General features: G+C 36.1%; 1 protein-coding gene across 1 annotated transcript in view; it reads left to right on the top strand.

The window, feature by feature from the left end:
- BRDT (bromodomain testis associated) overlaps positions 1-21,671 on the top strand; it is a 42,382-nt gene extending 20,711 nt beyond the window's left edge. The window contains exons 12-17 of the mRNA XM_068964423.1: positions 786-844; positions 4,018-4,186; positions 11,429-11,535; positions 15,468-15,673; positions 16,194-16,368; positions 21,588-21,671. Of these exons, the coding sequence (XP_068820524.1) occupies positions 786-844; positions 4,018-4,186; positions 11,429-11,535; positions 15,468-15,673; positions 16,194-16,368; positions 21,588-21,671 (800 nt within the window). The remainder of the gene's footprint in view (positions 1-785; positions 845-4,017; positions 4,187-11,428; positions 11,536-15,467; positions 15,674-16,193; positions 16,369-21,587) is intronic.
- The last annotated feature ends 6,272 nt before the right edge of the window (positions 21,672-27,943 follow it).

Here is a 27,943-nt window from a genome sequence, read left to right as displayed (position 1 = left end):
TTAACTACCAGTTTGGTGCTTTACTACATGACTTAGGCTTGTGATTGGGGAGGATAGCACCAGAGTGAATTGTAGGATCAAGAAAGAGGAACCTATGAACACCATGTCAGAGAGATCTCTCTTAATATCTACTCTACTGCCAGTGTCACCTGTAAAGGTATTTCTAAAGGTAAAGGAGGTACTATAAAACCCATTTGTTGCTATGTAGTTGAGGCTGTCAAATAGCTCAGAAGTAAATAGAGTATTAATTAGATGGGATCTTTATTATAATGCTTAGCAAGCAGAGCAGACTTTATCATGCCTAATCAAATAGCTTCACTTTTAATAAGACTGTATCCTCTCAGATACATTCCTTTCTCTTATAGTAAATTCTTAATTAATTAAGCCTCTTAATGGCTATTTGGTAAAAGATGGTTTTAGTATAAATGCTGCTGCTTGTTTAAACCCTTATCTCTGCTGTAACTTGTTTCTTTTTAAACTTTCACTTATTCAAGCGGTTTACTCTAAAGTAACACATCATTCTTTTTGCCTAATAATCCAAGTTGAAATTTGTGAGGAGATATTTATTCCATTAGGTAGAAACGAAAGTATCCCTTTTCAAAGCAAGTATCTCTTTAGAAATTTTGACTGATTCCAAGAGGGCAGAAACCTGGTAAGTGTAAGAATTTCTTGATTTAAGAAGTTGACCGTTTTCTTAAAATCACTTTATTTCTAATATGCAAGACCTACAGTTTAGATGATTTTTAAGTTGGCAAGTATTAAAATATTTTTATATACATTTGCAGAAATGTTTCCTAAATTTACTGGAGTAAAACAGAATGATTCTCCTAAAGAGAGATTACAGGTAAGTTAATTCTTCATTTTACCTTAGAATTTTAAGATTATATGGGTTATAACTAAATGGTTATAATTGTTTGATTTTATTTAAATGAAGAGTTGTCACTCATTTTTTAAAAAGATTTTTTCTTATTTTTTTGTGTTGTCACCCATTTTTTCACTTAGATGTTGATAGATTTCTTCATAAAAAAGATTGAATAGGGAAATGATTTGGCTGCATTTTTCTAATAGATTTTTTTTTTTTTAAGTCAAACTGTAAGTAGAACAAGTTATAGTTTTGGCTAAGTCTTAAGGCTCTAAATACAGGAAGTCTTGGTGTCCCCATATGCATGCAGTAAGGTGTGCACAGTAAGGTGGAATTTCTCCCCCAAAAGTAGTAGGGTGGTGGTAGTCAGAGTTTCTAAAGCTTATAATTACCATCTATTGATTTTAGCACATCTATGTTTGATTAGTAGTTGCCATGCTTTGAAAATGGTAAAAGTAATTTTATCTTTTACTACTAATTCTAGTTGTCATCCTCATAAAACTTTTAATCCTTTGTACCCATTTCAAATACAGAATTATAGGTATATACCTTTTATTATTCCCCTGGAGAAGAGAATGGCAATCCACTCCAGTATTCTTGCCTGGAGAATCCCAGAGACAGAGGCACATGGCAGGCTACAGTCCGTGGGGGTCTCAAAGAGTTGGATACAACTGAGTGACTAACACACACCTTTTATTAAGGGCTCCTGGTAACTCAGACAGTAAAGAATCCACCTGCAATGCAGGAGACTGGGGTTCAATCCCTGGGTTAGAAAGGTCCTCTGGAGAGGGGAATGGGTACCCACTCCAGTATCATTGCCTGGAGCATTCCATAGAAAGATGAGCCTGGTAGGCTACCATCCATGGGTTTGAAAAGAGTCAGACCCAACTGAGCAACTAGCACAAACACCCCTTTTATTAGATCATAAGCTTATGTAATAACATCTAACTCCAAGGGGAACACAATATAATACTATCTTGAAGGACCTCTTAAGAAGAGAGATGATCACACAGTTAAAGAGATTGTATGGCTAAGTGCTGTAATCATCTATAGTCATAATTTATTGAGAAAATGAAGGAGGAATATATATACACACACACACACATACACTACATGAAGGAGGAAATGCTTAAAATGGGTTTTAAATTACAGAGAAAGGGAAGAAATGGTTAGGTATATTGACATGCTGATTAGGGACTTTTTTAAACAGGTAGTAGCATAAAGCGAGTCAAAAAGCATAGGTGTGTTCAGGGAAATATGGTAGCAGATGGTGTTTGTATGGGATTAGTTGTCTTTGGAGATGTAATGAGGGGGCTTTGTACACCTAGATAAAGTGTTAATATTTAATTTGCTAGGTAAGCATTAACTCTCAAAGGTTTTTGAGTAGGAAGAAGATCCAGATGATCTGTCTTGCCATAGGTATTAGTGGAAACAGAAAATTATGTCAAGTTATAAACAAACTTTGGAATAATTCTCAATATAGCACATAGAATCCTATCTTTATGATCTGTTTGTGACCAAGTTTTTCTCAGTGTCACTCACTGAAGAATTTAATGCTCATTCAAGACATAAGAAGAAAGTATATTTATAGAATAATGAATAAATGTACATACTTATATGTTTCAGAAAGTAATGTTTTGCTGATTTAAATCTCAGCATTTGACTTTAAAACTTCGGGCTTGGGTCTCTATTATTGTTGAGATAAACATTCCTATGGCCTTAATTTTATTCAGGCTAGCCTAAGTATTCATACACTTCGATTATGCCTTATCAACTGATGATAATCCTAACCCTTTTATTCAGTGGAGGGGTCTGTAGTTTAGCAGATAAGGTACCTGGGCTTGGGCACTGTAACTTATCTTGCCACTGAATAAATATGAAAATTTAAGTTACATCTAAGTCCTGTTGTCAACTGTGAAAATGAAAGTCACTCAGTCGTGTCTGACTCTTTGTTACCCCATGGACTGTAGTCCACTAGGCTCCTCTGTCCATGGAATTCTCCAGGCAAGAATATTGGAGTGAGTAGCCCTTCCCTTTTCCAGGAGATCTTCCCAACCCAGGAATCAAACTCAGATCTCCTGCATTGCAGGCAGATTCTTTACCATCTGAGCCACCAGGCAAGCCCTCTGTGAACTATAAGTGGGGATAATAACTATATCAAACTCATAGGATTATTGGAGAAGGAAGTGGCAATCCACTCCATTTTTCTTGCCTGGAGAATCCCGTGGACAGAGGAAACAGGTGGGCTGCGGTCCGTGGGGTTGCAGAGTTGGAGACCACAGCAACTAACATAGGATTATGGGCATTCCTAGTAGCTCAGCTGGTAAAGAATCCACTTGCAATGCAGGAGACCCTGGTTTCACTTTCACCTTCTTTCTTCTCATAGGATTATTGTGAGAATTAACTATATAAAAGGCTCACCCAAGTATTAAATAAATATTTATTATAATACAGTTTTTCTTAATAAGTAGTTAGTGAAGTGAAAGTGGCTCAGTCCTGTGCAACTGTTTGCAACTATACAGTCCATGGAATTCTCCAGGTCAGAATACTGGAGTGGTAGCCTTTCCCTTTTCCAGGGGATTTTCTGAACCCAGGGATTGAACCCAGGTCTCCTGCATTGCAGGCGGATTCTTTACCAGCTGAGCCAAAAGGGAAGCCCAATGAATAGTTAACAGAATACTCAATCAGAATTTGTTGATAATCTGTGGGTCAACCACCATGTGATTTTTTTTTTAATAAACACACCCTCCATTTATATCTCTAATTCACTAAGGAAAAGGAGGTAAAGAAAGTGGATTAGTCTCTAGATTTGGTATAAAAGCTCAGTTTTTATTTTCAGTAAGTCACAGGAAAGCATTTGAAAATAGACAGCACTGTTTAATAACATATGTGTTATGTCTGTGTATGCTAGTAACTTAAGACCATAGACTTTGATGACTGACTCTACTTAAAAGCTATATAATGGCCAAGTTGTTTAATCTTTCTAAACCTTTTCTCATTTGTAAGATAGCAATAATTATACCTTATAAATTTGTGACTTTAATAACATATTCAAAGACAGTGTTAAGTTATATTCTGTTCTCTTGTATTTTTATTTTGTCATACTTATTCTGTGATTAAAGCTCTGAAAGATTTGTTTAACTCTGTCTTAACAGGTAAAATCTGTGCAACATATAACCTCTGGGGTAACTAGCCTGGTTCATCAGACTGCATGTTCAAATGGAACACCACCAAACCACCACCAATTAGTATTTAATCATCAAGAACCAGAACATTCACAGAGTGTGGAAAACATCTCACCTTTACAAATTCTGCCTCTTTTAGGTAAGAAATTAATGAGTAAATAGCTGTGATTGAACAGTTGACTTCTAAATGAAAATGCCAAGGTCATCCTAAATATTATGTATCTGAAATACTGAAAATCATAACTAGTAAATTCCAGGGTAGAAATAATCCCTGAAGCATATTCCTTTATGCCCAAATGTATTCATTACATTTGAATGAAAGAAAATTGTATGTATAGTTCACACACAACTTACTTTCATACAGAGTGTATACACTGGCATATGGACCATACACAGAAACCTGTCACTGCTGTAGTTCATGGGCTTCCCTGGTGGCTCAGAGGTTAAAGCATCTGCCTCCAATGCGGGAGACCGGGTACAATCCCCGGGTTGGGAAGATCCCCTGGAGAAGGAAATGGCAACCCACTCCAGTATTCTTGCCTGGAGAATCCCATGGATGGAGGAGCCTGGTAGGCTACAGACCACGGGGTCATAAAGAGTCGGACATAGCAAGCTCTGAGCAGACTTGTGAAATGTTGCTCTAATTTCCATGATGTTTTTGTGGGTTGGAAAAGTAGATTAGAATGGGGAAAAGATTGTTACAGACTCTAGAGGTAGAGAACTACTTAGAAACATTAAAAACAGTTTACAGTTAAAGAAACTTGAGCTAGAAATACTTGGCTAGTGGTAGTTCCCATTTACCAAAAAATCTTCCAAAACTGGACATTTTTATAGTTAGATTCATTTGACTTTATAAATGTCTCATTTGTTACATCTTGTCAGAAGTGAAGGTATCACCTTTCTCATCATGGTTGTCCTGGGGAATGTATGACATAGGGAGATGCTTCTCTGACAGTGGTGAGCCCACCTAATGGGGTGCCTGAACCTTGATACAACACAAGGCCTAGACTAGGAGCAGATGTGAACATACCATGTCCAGGTCTCCTTCTGTCTAGACTGCTCCCTGGTTTCCATTTGACCTTCCAAGGGCAGAAGTTTCTCCAAAGCAGAAGAAATTTCTAAGATGTTTTACTGAAGCACAGATGAGGAGGAACACGATGATCCTCCTTTATTGCTTCCAGTAAAGGTCCCTACTGTTCTGTGTTAGAATATTCCATTTTGTATTTAACTTAAGTTACAGCTCTTGACTGGAGGAGTGGAGATAAGGGAGAAAATATCAGAGGCAACACTGGGATGTATCCCAGGAAGAAGAATAAATAAAGATCCAAAATATGAAATATTTATATCCATTCTTTTTAGAAAAAATATTTTTAAGGTCTTCAGGAGAGTAACTGAAGATGTAGTTGTTCTAAGTCATATATTGTCTTAAATACCATTGCTACATTTGAATCTTTTATTTTGCACACAATGAGCAGGTTCAAACAAGAGCTTGACAAAATCAGATTTTACATTAGGAAGAGATTGCTGCTTGCTATATAGGGGATGAACTAAGATGAAGATGCTCTGATATAGTTGGGACCAAGTAAAGAAGCTGAGTGCTGTAGTCTAGGAAAGAAACTATGATGACCAAAACGAAGGCAGTAAGTACAAAAAGGATGTGGCTAAATTAGATATTTCTGTGGCAGAATTACTAAGCTTTATTAGAATCAGTGTCTTACCCAGAGTATTATCCAATAGCTGGCTTGAAAATAAAAGGGATTTTTCATTTTGGACATGTTTGTGTGCTGAGTTGCCTCAGTCATGTCTGACTCTTTGTGACCCTATAGACTGTAGCCCACCATGCTCCTTAGTCCATGGGATTCTTCAGGAAAGAATACTGGAGTGGGTTGCCGTGTCCTCAACACTCCAGGGGATCTTCCCCACCCAGGGATCAAACCCACTTAAATTTAAGTCTCCTGCATTGGCAGGCAAGTTCTTCAACACTAGCGCTATCACATTTAAGATATTGCAGAATATCTAATTGGAAATATATAATTAGAAATAGTTTTCTGGAACTAACAGGATGTAACAAGAACTACATTTAAGAATATATGGAAGCTGTTTGAAGCTGTAAGAATGAAGGAAAAGATACAGAGCAGGAAGAGAAAGATCAATAACAAATTCTAGGTAACCAGACTCCCTCAGTAAAAGTAGAAAAAAATGAATAAGTTAAAACAAGACGTAATCACAACCTAGAGGAAAAGGGAAAATGGTATAATAGAAACCCAGCAGATACATTTTAGGAGGAAATCATCACAGTTATCATGTCCTTGTACAAAGCATTAAAGTACTGTGAGGAATGAGGAGAGAAGGTTATAATTGGCAATGTGATATGCTGGGTTTTTTGTTTTTGCGTTTGCTTTTTTTTTTTTTTTGCTTTTACAAAAGCTTCTTTTGTGGCCATTGTGATTGGGCAGAGGCAGATTCTTGTAAATTGAGAAGTAACGGGATCTGAATGTAAACCAGTCTACTAGGAAGTTTGTTGGTGAAGAGAATGGGAAGATGGCTGTGGCTTTAAATAGGAAGATAGGTATTTTGTTTTTGTAAGACTAGAAGAGAGATTGCTTTGTTTTGAATTTTGAATGTGAGAGATTTGAATATGTCTGAATGTCAGTGGGATAGGGAAATGTTGTTTTCATTATAGCAAATTCATAGAGAATGGTGGGGATAGCTTTGAAGAAGAACAGACACTGAAAAATAATGGAAAGAATGCAGTCTAAATGGTCTTTGGAGACTTCCCTGGTCGTCCTGTGGCTAAGACTCCATGCTCCCAATGCAGGGACCTGGGTTCAATCGCTGGTAGGGGAACTAGATCCCACATGCTACAACTAAGACCTGGTGCAGCCAAATATATATATATATGTGGCTGTGGGTGTGTAGGTATACATTTATATTTAACGGTCTTTTGTTCCTATTTTAACATCCTATCTATAAAATGTCAGGCTTTGACTAAGTCTTCAATTGGATCAGTTTCTAGTATTTTCTTCAATTTCTGCTTTTTTGTGATTGTTTAGTTCCGTTGCTCAGTCGTGTCCAACTCTTTGCAACCCCATGGATTGCAGCATGACAGGCTTCCCTGTCCATCACCAACTCCCGGAGCCTACTCAAACTCATGTCCATCAAGTCCGTGATGCCATCCAACCATCTCATCCTCTGTTGTCCCCTTCTCCTCCCACCTTCAATCTTTTCCAGCATCAGGGTCTTTTCAAGTGAGTCGGTTCTTTGCATCAGGTGGCCAAAGTATTGGAGTTTCAGCTTCAGCATCAGTCTTTCCAACAAACACCCAGGACTGATTTCCTTTAGGATGGACTAGTTGGATCTCTTTGCTGTCCAAGGGACTCTCAAGAGTCTTCTCCAACACCACAGTTCAAAAGCATCAATTCTTCAGTGCTCAGCTTTCTTTATAGTCCAACTCTCACATCCATATGTGACTTCTGGAAAAACCATAGCTTTGACTAGATGTAAAACCATAAAAACTAGTAAAACCATAGCTTTTACTTTGTTGGCAAAGTAATATCTCTGCTTCTTAATATGCTGTCTAGGTTGGTCATAGCTTTTCTTCCAAGGAGCAAGTGTATTTTACTTTCATGGCTACAGTCACCATCTACAGTGATTTTGAAGCCCAGGAAAAGAAAGTCTGTCACTGTTTCCATTGTTTCCTCATCTATTTGCCATGAAGTGATGGGACCAGATGCCATGATCTTCATTTTCTGAATGTTGAGCTTTAAGTCAACTTTTTGACTCTCCTCTCTCACTTTCATCAAGAGGCTCTTTAGTTCTTCATTTTTTGCCATAAGGGTGGTGTCATCTGCATATCTGAGGTTATCGATATTTCTCCCGGCAATCTTGATTCCAGCTTGTACTTCATCCAGCCTGGCATTTCACATGATGTACTCTGCATATAAGTTAAATAAGCAGGGTGACAACATACAGTCTTGATGTACTCCTTCCCCAATTTGGAACCAGTCTGTTGTTCCATGTCCAGTTCTAACTGTTCCCTCTTGACCTGCATACAGATTTCTCAGGAGGCAGGTCATGTGGTCTGGAATTTTCCAGTTTGTTGTGATCCACACAGTCAAAGGCTTTGGCATAGTCAGTAAAGCAAAAGTAGATGTTTTTCTGGAACTCTCTTGCTTTTTTGATGTTTCAGCAGATGTTGGCAGTTTGATCTCTAGTTCTTTCTGCCTTTTCTAAATCTAGCTTGAACATCTGGAAGTTCTCAGTTCACGTACTATTGAAGCCTGGCTTGGAGAATTTTGACCATTACTTTGCTGGAGTGTGAGATAAGGGCAATTGTGCGGTAATGTGAACATTCTTTGGCATTGCCTTTCTTTGGGATTGGAATGAAAACTGACCTTTTCTGGTCCTGTTGCCACTGCTGTATTTGCTGGCATGTTGAGTGCAGCAGTTTCACAGCATCATCTTTTAGGATCTTAAATAGCTCCACTGGAATTCCATTCCACCTCCACTAGCTTTGTTTGTAGTGATGCTTCCTAAGGCCTATTTGACTTTGCATTCCACGATGTCTGGATCTAGGTGAGTGATCACACCATCATGGTTATCTGAGTCATGAAGATCTTATTTGTATATTCTGTGTATTTTTGCCACCTTTCCTTAATATCTTCTGCTTCTGTTAGGTCCATACCATTTCTGTCCTTTATTGTGCTCATCTTTGGTATAAAGTAAAAATATTTTGCCCTAAAAGAAATGAAAGTAAAATTTAAGGAGGTGAAGAAGGCAGAAAATACCTGCCTTGAAAGATGAACATTTCTGTATTTGTTATTGTTTAGTCACCGAGTTGTGTCTGACTCTTTTGCATCTGCATGGATTGTAGCCCACCAGGCTCCTCCTTCCATGAGATTTTCCAGGCAGGGCTACTGGAGTGGGTTGCCATTTCCTTCTTGAGAGGATCTTCCTGACCTAGGGATGGAACCAGCACTGGGATTAACCTGGTCTCCTGCATTGCAGGTGGTCTCCCCACCATACCAAAGACCGGTCTTCATCCAGAGAAGGTGATGTTGTATATGTGGTGGGATTGGAAGGGCATCCTCTATTTTGAGTTCCTTCCAGAAAACCAAATGATTAATTCCAAGGAGTACTGCTTCCAGTTAGACCAACTGAAAACAGCACTTGACATAAAGTGTCTGGAATTAACATATAGCACACACGTGCATGTGTGTGTGTACTCAGTTATGTCTGCCTCTTTGCAATACGATGGACTGTAGACTGCCAGGCTTCTCTGACCATGGAATTTTCCAGGCAAGAATACTGGAGTGGGTTGCCATTTCCTACTCCGGGGGATATTCCCAACCGAGGGATCAAACCCTCATCTCTTGAGTCTCCTGCATTGACAGAAATTCTTTACCACTGTGCCACCTGGGAACCTCAGAAAAGACATGATCTTCCATTTATTTTGGTCTTTACAAAATTCTCTTAATGGAAAAAATTTCAGTTCCCTGTAAGACTATAAAAATAACCTGGAACAGTTCATTGTTCCAAAAAGATAAAAAGTTTTGGGAAGATGAAATTATGAAGTCACCTGAAAAATGGTAGAAGGTAGTAGCACAAAATGGTGAATATGTTGTTCAATAAAATTCTTGGTGAAAATAAAAAATGTCTTCTATTTTTACTTGAAAACCAAAGGAACTTTTTGGACAATAGATTAGGTGCAGGTCATAAAGAACCTTGATTTCTAGAGACCTTGGACTTAATTGTAATGGTATAGTTAGTGGGGAACCAATGAAGATTTCTGGAACAAAGTCTGTGCTTAAGTCCAGTTAGTCTGCCAGTATTGTGTAGGTAGTTGGAGGGATGGGGAATAGAGACCAGAGAAGAAGGCTAAAAATTAAGCTATTAAAGTAGTAGAGAAAAACTAAGTTATAGAAAAAGGGAAAAGTTGAAAGAAAGCACAAAGGTTGAGTGAGCAGGTCTTCAAAAGATGAATATATGCCAAGTTTTAATAACTAAAGGTGTATATGCTTTGGGGCTCAGTCCATAACCCAAGACTGGATATGGGTCCAGTTTGAGAGACCTGGAACACAGATGAATAACAGATGTCTGAGGAAGGATGAGTTTTGTAGTGTTTTAAGGTTCCAGAGGGCATTCCTATGAAGTTGTTTTTCAGTCAGATCCTTGATATACTTGGCTTCTTTGACACTGTTCTCTTGATCATTACATCTCTGAATGTTCTTTACAGATACCTACATTTATCTGCCTTCTGTATATATTGATAGTACTCTGAATTACATCCTTAAGCCTTTATCATTTTACTTTACTCCAGGCTTTTCTAGCCAGATTCTGAAGCACAGGCTTACTAAAGTAGGATCCCCTGTATCCTCAGCTTTCAGCAATAGGCTTGGAGCAGACTTCCTATTTACTCAGGTATGCCATACATTGATCATCTTCCACTTACTATGGCATGTAAACCCCTTCATGGATCACAGCCTTGTCGTGGCGAAGGGGCTTGTGTAACTCAATGAAGCTATGAACCATGCCGTGCAGGGCCTCCCAAGACGGACAGGTCATAGTGAAGAGTTCTGACAAATTGTGGTCCGCTGGAGGAGGAAATGGCAACCCACTCCAGTATTCTTGCCCTGAAAACCCCACGAACAGTATGAAAAGGAAAAACGATATGACACCAGAAGATGAATCCCCCCGGGTCAAAATGTGTCCAGTATGCTACTAGGGAAGAACAGAGGCCAATTAGAAGAATGAAGCAGCTGGGCCAAAGCAGAAATGATACTCAGTTGTGGATGTGTCTGGTGGTGAAAGTAAAGTCCAGTGCTATAAAGAACCATATTTCATATGAACCTGAAATGTTAGGTCCATGAATCAAGGTAAATTGGATGTGGTCAAGCAGGAGATGGCAAGAGTGAACATCGACATCTTAGGAATCAGTGGACAAAAATGGACAGGAATGGGCAGATTTAATTCAGATGACCATTATATCTACTGCTGTGGGCAAGAATACCTTAGAAGAAATGGAGTAGCCCTCATAGTCAATAAGAGTCCGAAATGCAGTACTTGAGTCAATATCAAAAATAACAGATGTTTTCGATTCATTTCCAAGGCAAACCATCCAAAATGTCAGCTATACTTTATGTTGACTACCCACCCCAGCCAAAAAAAAAAAAGAAGAAAAAGAAATACAGGGAGGTAAAATTTCAAGTGAAAATGTTTATTTTACAGTGTTACAATTCTCCAACTAACGATACCCCAAAATTAAGAAGTATAAAAAAAGTTTTTGTAGTTTCTAACATAGAAAGGGGGAAAATGTCAAATTGTGGAATCAAGATGAAATATATTAACTTGACTGTATTGTTGTAAAAATGTGTGCATCTAGATGATTCTGAACAACTGCTGAATGGCCTAACAGTGATGCCTCAGTCCAGTGATAATGACACAGTGATGTTAGAATCAGAGTATCAAGGTCAAGTTCCAGTGCAAAAGGTAAGAATGATGTTATTTTTTTCTCACAGATCTTGAAGAAATTTACAATTGAATATAGAAATGGCACAGAGGTATTTTAAGTGCTAATTTGAATGAATTTTGGATCTCTTAAGACTAACTTTTGCCTATTTGTTAAAAAACAGAAGTTAAACTGTGAGCAACACCTTTCCCCACCCTCTACCATCAGTCCTCATATTTGTGTTTAATTTTAAATTCTAGAATGCTGGTATTTGCCAGCTATCCTTATTTTAAAACATGTTATAAAACTAGCTTTTACAGTCTATTGTAGGTGATTTCCTCATGGAGTCTTCTGTGCACTTAATCTCAGACCACACATTGATCAGTCTTTCAACAAGTATTCTAGATGTTTGGGATACATTAGATACATCAGGTACTATTCTAGACATTTGAATATAGTTGTTGTTTTCCAGTCACTAAGTTGTGTCTGACTCTTTGTGATCCCATGGCCTGTGGCACAAAGGCTCCCCTGTCCAATATGCCCCGGATTTTACTCAAATTCATGTCCATTGAGTTAGTGATGCTATCTAACGATCTCATCCTCTGCTGCCCTTTCTCCTTTTGCCTTCAGTCTTTCCCAGCATCAGAGTCTTTTCCAATGAGGTTGGCTCTTTGCATCAGATGACCAAAGTATTGGAATTTCAGCTTTAGCATCAGTCCTTCCAATGAATAGTTAGGGCTGATTTCCTTTAGGAGAACTGGTTTGATCTCCTTAAAATCAAAGTGACTCTCAAAACTAATTGTCAGAAACTGACCATGAATGAGATATTCACATATGCCCTTTTTCTCTCCCTTCCTTCCTTCCATTATTTCCTATTGACATTTTGGACTGGATAAGTTTTTGTTGAGAGTATGGTCTATACATTGTAGGATGCTTCACAGGGACCCTCACTTCTACCCACTAGATGTTAGTAACACCCTTTTCTTCACCCGTATGTGACAACCAAAAACTTCACTGACATCACCATATGTCTTCCCTGGGCAAAGGAGAATCACCCTCAGCTGAAAAGCAGTGCCTTAATTTTACCTCGAATCTAGCTATTGCCCCATCCCTATAATTTGCCCTATCAGAAGAACCAATGATGTCTAAAATTGCTGCATCCCTCCAAAAGTGTTGATGGTGTGAGGAAATCAGGGTCTTCTACTACTTCTCTCTCTGAACATCCACTGTGGTGATTTCAGTTACAGTCTCTCTGCAGATGACTCAAATATATACTTCTAGACCTGGCATCCTGTGAGTTTTAATCCGTTTTGATTTCTCAGTCTCCTGAAGTCAAGAAATTGCTAAACTCTGGGTTTTATTTTCAAGATGTTTCCTTTTCCACTTCTACCTCATAGACCAGGCCTTATTGCCTTCAATGTAAGCTCTCTGTAATATTTATTACTGCAGACAAACTTGAAACCCTCCTTGTTCGAATCTGTTTTTATTTATTTATTTTTGGTTGCACTGGGTCTTCATCGCGGTGCCCCGGCTTCTCATTGCATTGTCTTCTCTTGTTGTGGAGTACAGACTCTAGGCACATGGGCTTCAGTAGTTCCAGCATGCAGGCTCTGTAGGTTACGGCATGCAAGCCCTAGGGCATGGGCACGGTAGTTGTGGTACACGGCTTTAGTTGCTCCGTGGCATGTGGAATCTTCGCAGACTAGGGATTGAACCCATTTCCCCTGCATTGGCAGGCAAATTCTCATCCACTGTACCACAGTGAAGTCCCCATTCTGCTTTTAACATTCTTTTAACTGTACTTCTTGATGTATTTCTCTGATCATATAATTATTATATATGAAACCTTCAATAGTTTCTAGCTTTGACTTCAAAATGAAGATTAAGCACCTTTACACTGTGACTCCGATTTAGCTTTTCAGTCTTAAGCATATGCCTATGTTCTTCCTTCAGTGAGGAATGCTTTCCATTCTCACGTCAAAATCGCATTCTTCTCTGTAATATCTGAAAAACTGTCCCATACTCCAAGCCCAAATATGAACTTTCCTGTTTTAGGATCTGCCAGAATTTTATTGCAGTTAAATAGACATTTTAAGGACAAAACCAGAGACCAGGGTTTCATCCTCCCCCTTATTTCCTACTAAGAAATGCTGGACTGGAAGAAACACAAGCTGGAATCAAGATTGCTGGGAGAAGAAATATCAATAACCTCAGATATGCAGATGACACCACCCTTATGGCAGTAAGTGAAGAGGAACTAAAAAGCCTCTTGATGAAGGTGAAAGAGGAGAGTGAAAAAGTTGGCTTAAAGCTCAACATTCAGAAAACGAAGATCATAGCATTCGGTCCCATCACTTCATGGGAAATAGATGGGGAAACAGTGGAAACAGATGGTGATTGCAGCCATGAAATTAAAAGACACTTACTCCTTGGAAGAAAAGTTATGAGCAACCTAGATAGTATATTCAAAAGCAGAGACATTACTTTGCCGACTAAGGTCTGTCTAGTCAAGGCTATGGTTTTTCTTGTGGTCATGTATGGATGTGAGAGTTAGACTGTGAAGAAGGCTGAGCGCCGAAGAATTGATGCTTTTGAACTGTGGTGTTGGAGAAGACTCTTGAGAGTCCCTTGGACTGCAAGGCGATCCAACCAGTCCATTCTGAAGGAGATCAACCCTGGGATTTCCTTGGAAGGAATGATGCTAAAGCTGAAACTCAGTACTTTAGCCACCTCATGCGAAGGGTTGATTCATTGGAAAAGATTCTGATGGTAGGAGGGATTGGGGGCAGGAAGAGAAGGGGACGACAGAGGATGAGATAGCTGGATTGCATCATGGACTTGATGGACTTGAGTCTGAGTGAACTCTGGGAGATGGTGATGAACAGGGAGGCCTGGCGTGCTGTGATTCATGGGGTCGCAAAGAGTCGGACATGACTGAGCAACTGAACTGAACTGATACTACCATGTATTACCTGTTATGTTTCATGTCTCTATCTGAAGGCAATATTCTTTAACTCACTCAGTAGAAAAGTGAAGTGTGAAACTAGTATTTAGCCCATTCCATGGGTAGGAACAAAAACAGGTTTTATTGGCAACATATAAGAAAGACTTCATAAATACAACTGGGTGACCAATGGTGAAGGTGTGTGTGTGTGTGTTAGGGGTGAAGAAGGATGTTTGACTCCTTTAATAAAATATATTATTAAAAGTTTACTTTTTTGAAAAAAATTGCAGTACCGGAAGATTTTCAACTGCATACATTTCTGTTGGTCAGCCACTGATCTTTACCTTGGCCTGTCTCAGTTAAGAACAGTGATCACAAGCAGTTAATTTTTTTCTTCATACCAAAGAAAGGAAAACAAAGCTGTGTCAGAAGGTTTTCAACAAATACTGTACCATTCTTACTTCTTACAGTCTTTTTGCCATCATCTTACTTTGCCTCTGATTAATCACTTGTATACTTGCTTTTATTTTTTGCATAGAATTATAATTTTTTTAAGATTGTAACTTAATTTTTGTATTGAAATATAGTTGATTTATAGTGTTGTGTTAATTACTGCTGTATAGCAAAATGATTCATATATACATATATATATAATACATACACACACATTTTCCATTATGGTCATAGGATATTGATTATAGTTATCTGTGCTATACAGTAGGTCCTTGTTCATAAATGTCTTGATTACAGTGACCAGTTAATTTTTATATTTATAGATTTCATACCCTTAACATATGTTTCATATTAAATTGAAATAACTGTCAAGCATGCTGTTTTAATTTGGTCTTAGATGAATAACTGAATTTAGCTAATCTATTATCCTATTTTTTTCTACTTTAGTAACCTTTAACGTTAGTAAAATTACCTAAAGCTTTTGGAATCTTTATTTTTAATTTTTATCAAAAATAATATTTTTCTTTCAAATAGTTGACATCTTTAGATGTATACTGAATCAAATATTTGTTTTAGGAGATAAAGATCAAGAATGCAGATTCTTGGAAAAGTTTAGGCAAACCAGTCAAAACATCAGGTGTACTGAAATCATCAGATGAGCTCTTCAACCAGTTTAGAAAAGCAGCAATAGAAAAAGAAGTAAGAGCTCGAACACAGGAACTAATACGGAAGCATCTGGAACAGAATACAAAGGAACCAAAAGTATTTCAAGAAAATCAGAGGTCTGTAATTATTTGGATTAGTGTAGATTTTGGGAGATATAGACATGTATTTTAAATATATTAAATTTCTTTTTTGTAAGTGACTATATTCAGCTATTTAGTAGACCACAGAGCAAATTATATTTAGAAAAGTGAATTTTTACTGATTTTTAAAAAATTAAGTAGTAATACCTATTTTAAAGGGGATATAAATAATCAAGTGATTAAAGAAGCTATTAAAAATACTAATATTACTAAATTATAATGGTATCATTATTTTCCAGAAATGTCTTAATATTGTTTCCATTCTATGTATAAGAAGATAATGGTAAACTTTGGTCATAATTTTCCAAAACCTTCTCTTTGTTAACATATATTGCCCTATGTAAAATCTGACTTCAGAAATATTAAAAAATAATGTCATAACATATGAAGAAGGACATCTAGAACACTGCTTTATATTTGTCATTTGACAATGTATCTTCATTATAAAAAGTTTTAAGGAACTTGAAACCTACTTTTCACTTTACTGTTTCTTAAGGGACCATGGCTTCACTCTAGAATCTTCTCCAAATAAAATGCAAAACAAGTGTCTTGGAGAAGAACAAAAAGAAGATCAGCAGTCACAGGAAGCTCAAGATAAAGGCAAACTGTGGCTTCTGAAAGACCGAAATTTAGCACGAGAGAAAGAGCAAGAGCGGAGGAGAAGAGAAGCAGTAAGTGAATTTTAGTTTACTGAATCTAACAAAGGAAAGATTTAACAGAGCAGTGTCTTTACATGTTCAAAGATGTATTCTAGGTGGTTCTTCAGTAACAATTACCTCTTTAGTGTGAGGAGTTAACTTCTTTAGTGAGGATCAAGTTTATTCTAAAATTAAGAGTAAAATTAAAATCTCATAGTCAAATGACACAAGCATAGTATAATAATAGAGTATCAATCCTCGAGCCTTTGGGTTTGGGTTTGAACTTTGGGTTCAAATCCTGGTTCTTCCATTAAATAGACCTTAGAGCCTGGGCTATTCATTTAACCTCCTTGTGCCTCAGTTTCCTTATCTGTAAAGGTAAAAGGTGAAATGAATTTACTTGTATTAAGCACATTTGAAAATGCCTGGCACAAAGGTAGAATCACTTACTGTTGTTATTCTTGAAAAACCTATAAACTACCTGTGAATTGTGGCCAAAAGATATGCCACCTTAGTCAGTGTTTAGTTCAACTCTGCATCAAGTTATATGTCAGTTATACCTTGATGAAACTGGAAACCAAAAAAACAAAATTTCTGTTTAAGGTGTCCTTAATATATAAAAAGTGTAGAATTCTTCCTTTTATCTGTGGATTATTTAGAAGTGTGTTATTTAGTTTTCCAGATATTGGAAATTTTCTAGCTAGTGAAAATAATAGAAAATTAGTGATTTCTAACTGAATTCCATTGTGGTTAGAGAACACGCAACATCTTGAATTATTTTAAATTCACTAATAAGACTTGTTTTATAGCCCAGATTACAATCTACCTTGGTAAATATTCTGTATGCACTTAGAACAATGTGCATTCTGCTTCTGTTGGGTAGGGCATTAAACAGGACAGGTTGGTTGATAATGTTTTTTCAAGTCTATTAAATTCTTGCTGATTTTCTGCCTGTCTGTTCTATCAAATATGGAGAAAGGGCATTGGTACCTGTGATGATACAATTATAGCCTTGGCTTTTTACCCTTGCAATTCTATCAATTTTATTTCCTGTATTTTGAAGTTGTTCTTAGGTGCATAAACATACAGGACTGTTATATCCTCTTGATTAACTGATCGCTTTTCATTATAAAATGACTTTTTTTTTCCACATAATATTGTTTTCTCTGAAATATAACAATTTCACCTTTTTTAAGACTAGTGTTGGCATGGTGCAAAATTTTTTTCCTTCCTTTTATCTGTGCTTCATATTTTAAATAATTTTCCTGCAACCTATAGTGTAGTCTTGCCTTTGAAAAAAAATCCAATCTCTGCCTTTTACAGGAATGTTTAACCAGTTACATTCAATACGATTATAGATATGGTTACATTTGAGGGCATCATCTTATTTTTTATGTGTGTCATCTATTCTTTTTTTCTCCGCACTTTTAGATTAATGAGTATTTTTATGATTCCTTCTTTTTCTTTATTGGCTTATTATAACTCTTTGTTACTTTAGTGGTTGCCTTATGGTTTATCATATATATTGATAGTTTAGCTTGTCACAGTCTTCTTTCAACTTATATTACATCACTTCACATTTAGTATAATATCCTTAAAATAGTGTAGTTCCACTTCCTCCCTCCCAGCCTTTAGGCTGTTGTTTAAGCAGTCAAATTATCTCTCAAATTTTAAATGACATTTTTAAAAAACTTGTCTAGTTACCGTTTCCAGTGTTTTTCATTAATTTAGATCTAGATTTCCAAATGGTATGATTTTCCTTTTCCTTTAAGGACTTCCTTCTAACATTTCTTGTGGTATAGGTCAACTGGTGATGAATTTTTCCAGCTATTTTACATCTGAAAATATCGTTATTTGGCCTTTGTTCTTCATTGATTTTGATAATTAGTACTTTCTTTTTAAAATGTTTTAGATTGACAGCAAAACCGAATGAAAGTAGAGTTCCCACATGTTCCTCCCCTTTCTCCTACCAATACACAGTCTCTCCCACCATTAATATCCCACATTAGTGTGGTACATTTGTTACACAGTCTATGAATTAACATTGCCACACCATTGTCAATCTTGGTTTACCAAGCAGAGTCCATAGTTTGCATCCGAGTTCACTCTCTGTGTTGTAATTTATGGGTTTTGACAAATGTATAATGACATACTGTTCTCCTTATGTTCACCCCTCCCTCCCAAACCTTTACAGCCACTGATCTTTTTACTGCCATAGTTTTGCCATTTCCAGAATGTTGTATAGTTGAAATCTTTAGTGATTCCAGTTACTTTTGTGTTAGACCACTTGAAGCTATCCCATCTCAGACATTATAGTCATCATATCTAGAAGTTTGATTTGGGTATTTTTAATGTTTTTAACTCTATTAAACTTTAGAACAAATAGAATACAATTATCATAATTGTTTAACGGGTTCTCTGCTAATTCTAATATTTGTCACTTGCATGTTGGTTTCAATTGATTGATTAATCTCCTTTACAGATAATGTTTTTCTCTTTCTTTACTTAACCTGGTTAACTGTTGATGCCAGATATAAATTTATCTTGTTGACTGCTGGATATTTTTGTAATCCTGGAAAGGTCATGTGAATTCACAGGTCATACAGAAATACTAGTTCCAGAAGAAAAAAGTCATTGGCTTTTGTCTGTAGTGTTGACTGGGCTTACCAGATGGCTCAGTGGTAAAGAATCCGCCTGCCAATGCAGGAGACACAGGGTTTGATGCCTGGGTCTAGAAGATCCCCTGGAGAAGGAAATGGCAACCCACTCCAGTATTCTTGCCTGAGAAATTCCATGGACCAGAGGAGTCTGGTGGGCTGCAGTCCATGGGGTCACAGAATCAGACATGACTAAGTGACTGAGCACACAGGCACACAGGTAGTATTGATTATGATACAAATGAATTTCCTAGGAAATAAAACACAAGTTTTATCGGTTTATTTATAATGTGAAGACAGAAACAAACTGTGTAGACCAGTGTTGTAACATATGATGGAGTTTGCTTTAGAGCAATATGCTCTTATACAACAGCAGTCCCCAATCTTTTTGGCACCAGGGACTAGTTTTCTGGAAGACAATTTTTCCACAGACTGGGGTGGGGGTGGGGTGCTTACCCGATGATTCAAGTGCATTACACTTACTATATACTTTATTTCTATTATTATTACACTGTGATATATAGTGAAATAATTGTACAGCTCACCAAGATGCAGAATCAGTGAGAGCCCTGAGCTTGTTTTCCTGCAACGAGATGATCCCATCTCAGGGGATGGGAGACAGTGACGTCTGAAGTGTGTTGCTTATGTCCAGTCTACTCCATAATCTCCAGTCTGTGACCTGGGGGTTGGGGATCCCTGTTACAGAACTTCCTACAATTAGAGGAACGTGCTTTACTCAATCGACTATAATAGCAGGTAGTTACATGTTATTAAGGGCTTAAAACGTGGCTGATGCAACTAAGGAAGTCAATTTTTCATTTTATTGAATTTTAATAAATTTAAATAGCAAATTTTTATATATATATTTGAAGTTCCTTATTAAAATTTAAGTAGTACTTTACTAGAAGTATTTCTCTAGTGACCTAGGAATTTTTCCTTTTGGTATTCACAAGAACCTGGCTGTAGCTACCCACAAGTGATATCTCAGCAACCTTCCTGCTACCCAACAACCCAACTAGGTAATCTGGTATTTCTAAAATCCAAGCATTTTTCTGGAACCCACTGAAACGTGACTAGAAGTGCCACCTCTAGCAGCTTGACGATTAAAAACTTGACTTTGGAGCTACCTACTATCATTCTTGACACTCCAGACTCTTAGGCTGCAGCTTCTGGACCAGACTGGTACTGTAAATGGCAGCAATAACTTGACATCTAGCATAAGCTCCCTAGGAGAGCCTCTCCTCTGCCAATTCCCTTGACCCAAGTTTTGATCTTAAGTTTGAATGGCTGAAGTGTATATTAGGACCACCGAAAAAGGAATATCCAGGTTATAGAGTCAGCTGCAGAGAGCTTTAATATTTAAATTGTGGTATCTAAGGTTAATTGGTACAGGCAGTATCCAGTTTGACATCAATCAATATCCACAAATTCAGATTTAGTCAAGATGGAAGAGAATCTAAAATAAAGTACTTTTAAATAAAACAAGTTTCATTACATATTTTTGGAACTTTGTGGTAAGTCTGGATACTTAGAGATAAGAGTATCAGTGATATTTAAACCAGGACAGTGTATCCAACATTCACTGGAGCATTAAAATAGAACTTCTGAGGACTATTAGCTTGGGCTAGACATTTTGTATCCTAATAGCTGGCACTAGGAAAATAGCTGGGGTTAAGATCTAAGAATTTACCCTTGTCTCTAAATCATATTTAAAGACATTTTCATAGTTTTTAAGAATCACACAACTTATTATTAAATAATATCCTTTTGGTAGCCAAGTCATAATTCCAAATCTCCCACATAATCAAAGAACACTGATTCTCATCCAGGATGTCAACCAACTGGTTACAAACTGGTGCTACTACTGTGAGCTGTTACTGTTCACTGGTCTTAAAAAAAAAAAACTGAACTTTCATAGTTGGTGTCATTTTACACGTGGCAAAAACTAACTTGTGTCTCACGGACATTTAGAGAAGTCTTCAGAGTATAGTAAGAAAACATTTGTTTCTTTTGTCTTAATTTAGCTTTTCCTATACTTTAGCTTATTTTATTTAGTTTTTTAGCATTTAATAAACAAAACTGTACTGAATGTTATACATTCAGTCTGGTTGCTCTTCATAAATACCTGTATATTAAATAAACTTGATTAGATAATTTGCCTTAGGTTACACAGTATTAGACAGAATCATGACTTTAACATTACATGTTATAGTTCTCTCACAGGGGTAAGATACTAGTTCATTCAGAAAATAATTTTGTGTATCTAGTCCTGTGTTGGTTAGAGAAATACATCAAACCATGTAATCTTAGTTGATGTGTAGATTAACACTGAGAACTTTCTTACTTGGAGAGAGAAGTTAAACTTGTTCTTTGTGCTCTTGTAAGTTTTAATTTTTATTTATCATGTGAAAGGTATTTTAACAAAAATCAGTAGTTGAACAGAAATTAGAAGTTATGTACAAACTCATTATGTTAAATGAAGTACATTCATTTTCTGTATTCCAAATATTGCATTATCATTTCCTTATATAGATGTAATACAATGAAGGCATAAACTTTTTAAGTAACATTTATATTTTCTCTTCTTTTCTACAGATGGCTGGTACCATTGATATGACTCTTCAAAGTGACATTATGACAATGTTTGAAAACAACTTTGATTACAACTCAGTTTTTTGATTAACCATCAACTTAAATGAATTATAAAAGATTAAAAAGCAAATGGTAAAATGATTGCTTTCCAACACCGAGATACCAACTTATATTGTATTTTGACTGCTCTAAGATGATTAAACAATTTTCACTTACATTTTTTGTTAACTATATGTTCATTTTTTTAATGACATAATTTATAGGAAATTTTATAGTTTGGGATACCTAAAAATTGAATAAACTCCCAAATGTTATTCATTTTACCAATATTCTACTATATATTATAGGTCCTATCTAAGCAATGAAAAGCCCAAAAGATGGTCCCTTCTTGTTTCAAAGATGGTCCCTTCTTGTTTTGATATAGAGATCAAAAAAAGAGTTCTTGTTGAGTTTCTAACTTTTTTTTTTTTTACAGGGAGTTGTCCTTTAATGGAGTTCAGGCCTCTTTTTGGAGTATAGGACCCTTTTGTAATGTAAATAATGTTTCAATGAGCCATGATTCTGCCTGGGTTTCTTTAAATGACTCTGGGTGGCAAAATGTGGGGCCTACAAGAGGGGTTGTTTTGTTTTGTTAATTTATTATTTTATTTACTTTTTAAAATTGAAGTATAATTAATCTGTAATACTGTGTTAGTTCCAGGTGTACAACATAGTGATTCAACATGTCTGTATATTACAAAATGATCACCATGAGTTTGTAACTTTTAAAACAGATATTTGTCTGCCTTCAGAAATATTTAGAACCTCTAACAAATAACACCTGGTTTCTTTGAGTGTCAGATTTCATAAGATTCTCTATTGGTTCTATATTCAAAATGTATATTTATTATCTATGGTTTGAAAGATGTTAAATTTGAGACAAAATAACAGTGAATATTAATTATGTATGTGTCTTTAAGAATCTATACATTTCTTAATATGCATGTGATAGCAATGGATGTCTAAATTTTTACTTTACTAAGTATTTAAATCTGTGAAATATTTTGTTTCATCACCCTCAAGTTGGAATTATGTATAAATTATGTATATCAGCTTCATGTATTTTAAAATTTGGACTCTTGTAACATTCAGGCACTATTCCAGTATCATCTAAAGTAAAAATTCAAAGTTTATATGTATTGTAGAGAGAAAGAGAAAGTTTTCTTGGCTTTATTTATTTTTATAATCAATATGATAATTTCTTGAAATACCTTTAAGCTGTCAACCATTTTAAAAATACGATTCAACTAGAGGCTGAAATGGTGGTGATACCTTCATGAAACAGCCAGAATAAAAGTCATAGTCATACATATTATACTATATTTTTAAACAAGAAATTAGTATGTATATATTAAACAGTATGCATTGTTATTTTCCTAAAAGAGCATATGGACTTATCTATATATTCTAATTTATATTTATATATAGTCTAATTTATATATATCTATATATTCTAATATATATATATGTAGTCTTAGATACATCAGAAATGCATAGTGGTTACCTCTAGGTGATGGGGTTATAGGGTTTTGTTTTGTTTTTTTTCTTTAGACCTTTCAATATTTTCTGGTTCATTTAAATATTTATTATGTAATGCTTTTAAGATCTATGGGAAATTTTCCATTTTTAAGAGAATAAAAATACTAAATACTAAATAAAAATACTAAAGAATTTACTCTGTCAAATACACATTAACTCTTTCAACAACTGCCTTTAAATAATAAAACTGCTCAGTGAATGATCTTTGTCTACATCCAAAAAGAAAGTTCAGCTTCATTAATATCCTTTTACATTAAATGGTTTACTTGAGGTTTTTCTATAAACCTTTGGAACATCCCTTACATAGAGCTATGTTATGGTTATCAGTGTTTAGTTTAACCAATTTAACATTTTAACCTTTGCTCAATCAGTAAGAGATCTGGCACAATGTAGATAGTCAACAAAATTTTGGTAGGCTTGTTTAAGTCAGTTTTGCAGAGAAAATATTGATGTATAACTGATCCTTCCTCAATTTGTACATTATTTCTTAGTAAAAAAATGCTTGACTTCTCTTAACTTCTTGCATGGATTTTACTTGTTAACAACATTATCTATATAATCAACCTTTTTGCTTTTTTTTTCCTCTTTTTTTCTTGAGTTGTTCTGGAAGAGTGGTCCATGGGACCAGCTTCATCAGCATCATTTGGGAACATGCAGATTCTCAGACTTAAGACTCACTAAATCAGAACCTCTGGTATGGGGGCCAGCAACCTATAGTTGAACAAGCCCTCCAGTGATACTAATACACACTGAAGTTTGAGAACCACTGCTCTAACTGAATCCTGGCTGTCTCCTGCAGGCTCTCACTATTAGCACCTATTTTTTCACTAATAGTTTTCTTGCCTTTGTAGTGCTACTTGCAGACTATTCTTTCCTTCCCTAAATACCCCAGGTTTTAAGTTTTTCATGATCATCAGACAGTACTACCCATAGTCACTTAGCACCCCTGGTTCACTCCTCCTTATTCCCCAGAGATCTTAGTCTCTGTTTCACTGTCACTCTCTTAGTTGACAACTTCTCAGTCCCTTGAGTTCTCTGCTAATGATCTTGACAGCTCCTCAACTTTAGCCACTCCCTTGTCATTGCCAACAACTGTAACTCTTCTTAGTCTCAATTTCAAGCGTCCTAATTCCTCAATAATTGCTCTTATCTCTTCTTACTTTGGATAGGCCGTGACTCTAGCAATAACAGTCCTTTAATCCTAGTGTCTTTCATAGTATTTCTCCCCTCTCTCCCTCACTTACCCAGAGTCTATAGTATATTATTATTAATAATCGCTCCCTTGCATATACTCTCAACTCTGTTGCTCCATTCTTTGTTGAATTACTTGGCAAAACTCGTCTTTATTAATCTTATTGCCTGCTCTGCAGCCACGAAATTGGTTAGAGAAAGGCATAAACCTCCAAGAAAAAGGCACAAATCACTACAGATCCTACAGTCACTAAAAAGATAAAAGGGGATACTACAAATAACTTTATATTCATAAATTTGAAAAAATGGACCAATTCCTCAAAAAATATAACCATCAAAGCTCAAAATGAAATCATCTAAATAGCTGTATACCATTAAAATTTTTTAATTCATAATTAATAGCTTCTGAAAAAAATCACCAAGCCCATATGATTTCACTGAAAAATTATACCAACCATTTAAAGGATTAGTACCAATGTAAAAGATACTCTTACAGGAAAAAAATCTATTTCAGAAAATGTCTCTTCCAGAAATAGGCCTATTCTGTATTTTTGTCAATAGGACAAATTCTATCAACAAGGATATTTCCCGAGAAGGAAATGGCAACCCACTCTAGTGTTCTTGCCTGGAGAATCCCAGGGACGGCAGAGCCTGGTGGGCTGCCGTCTGTGGGGTCGCACAGAGTTGGACACCACTGAAGCGACTTAGCAGCAGCAGCAGCAGCAGCAGCAGCAGCAGCAATGAGGCCAGTATTACCCTGACAGTAAAATCAAAGACAGTACCAAAAATAAGTAAAAGCTGCAAACTGTTATCTCTCATCTTCAGCAAAACACTAGCAAACCAAATCCCACAATGTATGGAAAGAATTATCAACCCCAAAACCCAAGTCATACAAATTGGAAATGAATAAAACTCTTGTTTTCGGTGTGTTTTTTTTCCTTAAATTTCTTTAGCTTTAATTTTCCAAAATATTAAATAATGGAAGCAGGAATCATTTATAATTCCAGTTTTAAGGAAAATGGCTGCAGTATTTCACCATACACTATTTTGGGGGGTAACTATAATGTTAAACAGTTTCTAAATAAATTTAGCTTTCAGTAATAGCTAATGGAGATCAGCCCTGGGTGTTCTTTGGAAGGAATGATGCTAAAGCTGAAACTCCAGTACTTTGGCCACCTCATGTGAAGAGTTGACTCATTGGGAAAGACTCTGATGCTGGGAGGGATTGGGAGCAGGAGGAGAAGGGGACGACAGAGGATGAGATGGCTGGATGGCATCACTGACTCGATGGACGTGAGTTTGAGTGAACTCCAGGAGTTGGTGATGGACAGCGAGGCTGGCCTGGCATGCTGTGATTCATGGGGTCGCAAAGAGTCAGACATGACTGAGTGACTGAACTGAACTGAATAGCTAATGAATTTTTGCATGTGACTTTCTACACAAAAAAAATCCCAAGAAATGTTAAACCATAGTTAAATAAGTGATTTAAGCAGGGTCACAGGATACAAAGTCAACATACAAAAATCTGATCTCTATATGCTAAAGAGAATGTGAAAACTTAAAAAATGGAATATCTAGGTATACACTTAAGAAAACATACAGGAACTGTATGCTGTAAAGTACAAAATGCTTATGAACAAATCAAAGGAGAAAGACCTAAATTAGTGACAACAGAGTAAAATGTCAGTTCTCAAAAGCACACCCTATCAAAAACCCAACAGTTTTTCATAGACGTTTATTCTAAAATGTATATGGAATGGGACGAGGACTAAAATAATTAAATATTGACCCGAAAAAGAATGACATGAATCATTCTGTGTGATATTAAGACTTCCTATAAAGCTACAGTAATCAAGAAACCAGAGATCAGGGGACTAAAATAAATAACCTAGAAGTTGAACCATAAAAATCTACACAATTGATTTTTGACAGAGGTGCAATTCAGTGGAGGGAGAAAGGAAGGATAGTCTTTACAACAAATGGTGCTCAGACAACTAGATATCCATAAGCAAAAAAAAAAAAAAACCAACCCAGAACAATCTCAACCTAAATCTCAAATTTTATGCAAAAATTAACTCAAAATGCATCTTGAACTGAAGTGTAAAATAAACCATAAAACTAACAGGAAAAAAAATCTTAAGGCGCTATGGTTAGAAAGATTTTCTTTTAGACTTCATACCAAAAGCATGATCCATAAATGAGAGATTGATAAATTGGATCTCTTAAAATGAAAGCTTTTGTCCTATGAAAAGCTACAGATTAGGAACAAGAATTTGGAAACCACTTATCTGACAAAAATAAATACAATAAAGAACTCTCCAAACAACTAAAAAGTTTAACTAGAAAGTGGGCAAAAAGACATAAAATTTACTCAAAGAGAATATACATATGGCATACACACATGAAAGCATGTTCACCATCACTGGCCATCGGTGACATACATATAAACCACAATGAGATACCACTGTACACCTATCAGAAAGGTTAAAAAAGAAAAATAGTGGCAAGAATGCTGGTAAGAATGGAGAAAAACTGGGCCACTCATACATTGCTCATGGAAATGTAATGGTACAGCCGATGTAGAAACCAGTTTTCAGTTTCTTACAAATAAAACATGCAAAGCCATATGACGCAGCAATTGTACTGGGCATTTAAGATAAATGATAACTTACATTCACACAAAAACCTGTACATAAATGTTCACAGTAACTATTTCTGTAATAGTGAAAAACTGGAAACCACTCAGATGTCATTTAATAGGTAAATGTTTAAAGTGAAGTCTCTCAGTCATGTCCGACTCTGTGACCCCATGGACATCAGGCTCCTCCGCCCATGGGATTTTCTAGGCGAGAGTACTGGAGTAGGTTGCCATATCCTCAGTATATACATATGGTGGAATACTACTCAGCAAAAAAAAAAAAAGAATTATTGATATATACAATAACTTGAATTTATAAGGAATTATTATCCTGAGTAGGAAAAAAATGCCCTAAGGTCATATACTGTATGATTTCATTTATATAACACTTTTGAAATGTCAAAATTTTGGCAGTGGAGGACAAATTAGTGGTCAACAAAGATTAGGGACAAGGTTATGGTTATTACAGAGCAATGTGAGGTGTCCTTGGGGTAATGGAGTTTGACTTTGGTGGTATGTACACAAAGCTACATACTACATATATGACATAAATAAAAGCGAAAAATACACTGGATAAAATATATGCAAATTCTATTTCTCTTATGACTGGATATAACTTTATGTCATTTAAAATGTCAGTGTAAAAAAGGTAATACTCAAAACTAAAAAAAAATAACACTGGTAATCATTTCACAATATATACAAATACCAGGTCATTGTGTTGTACACTTAAAACTAATACAATGTTATATGTCACTTATATCTAAATTTTCTAAAATTGGGGAATCAGGCTTCTACTTGGGATCTAGAAAATGGGAAAAGCACTTCTCACATCATTACAATGAATTAAAAAGCCAGAAGTCTTTACATTTGCAACTTTTCTTACATTAATCTGAGGGCTAATATTGCAGGGTTACCTGAAAGTTAAGAAGATAAATGCACCAAAGGAGAG

The sequence above is a fragment of the Capricornis sumatraensis genome, chromosome 2, assembly GCF_032405125.1.
Source record: "Capricornis sumatraensis isolate serow.1 chromosome 2, serow.2, whole genome shotgun sequence".
NCBI classification, from domain to species: domain Eukaryota; kingdom Metazoa; phylum Chordata; class Mammalia; order Artiodactyla; family Bovidae; genus Capricornis; species Capricornis sumatraensis.
This window is presented reverse-complemented; position numbering and strand designations above follow the sequence as displayed.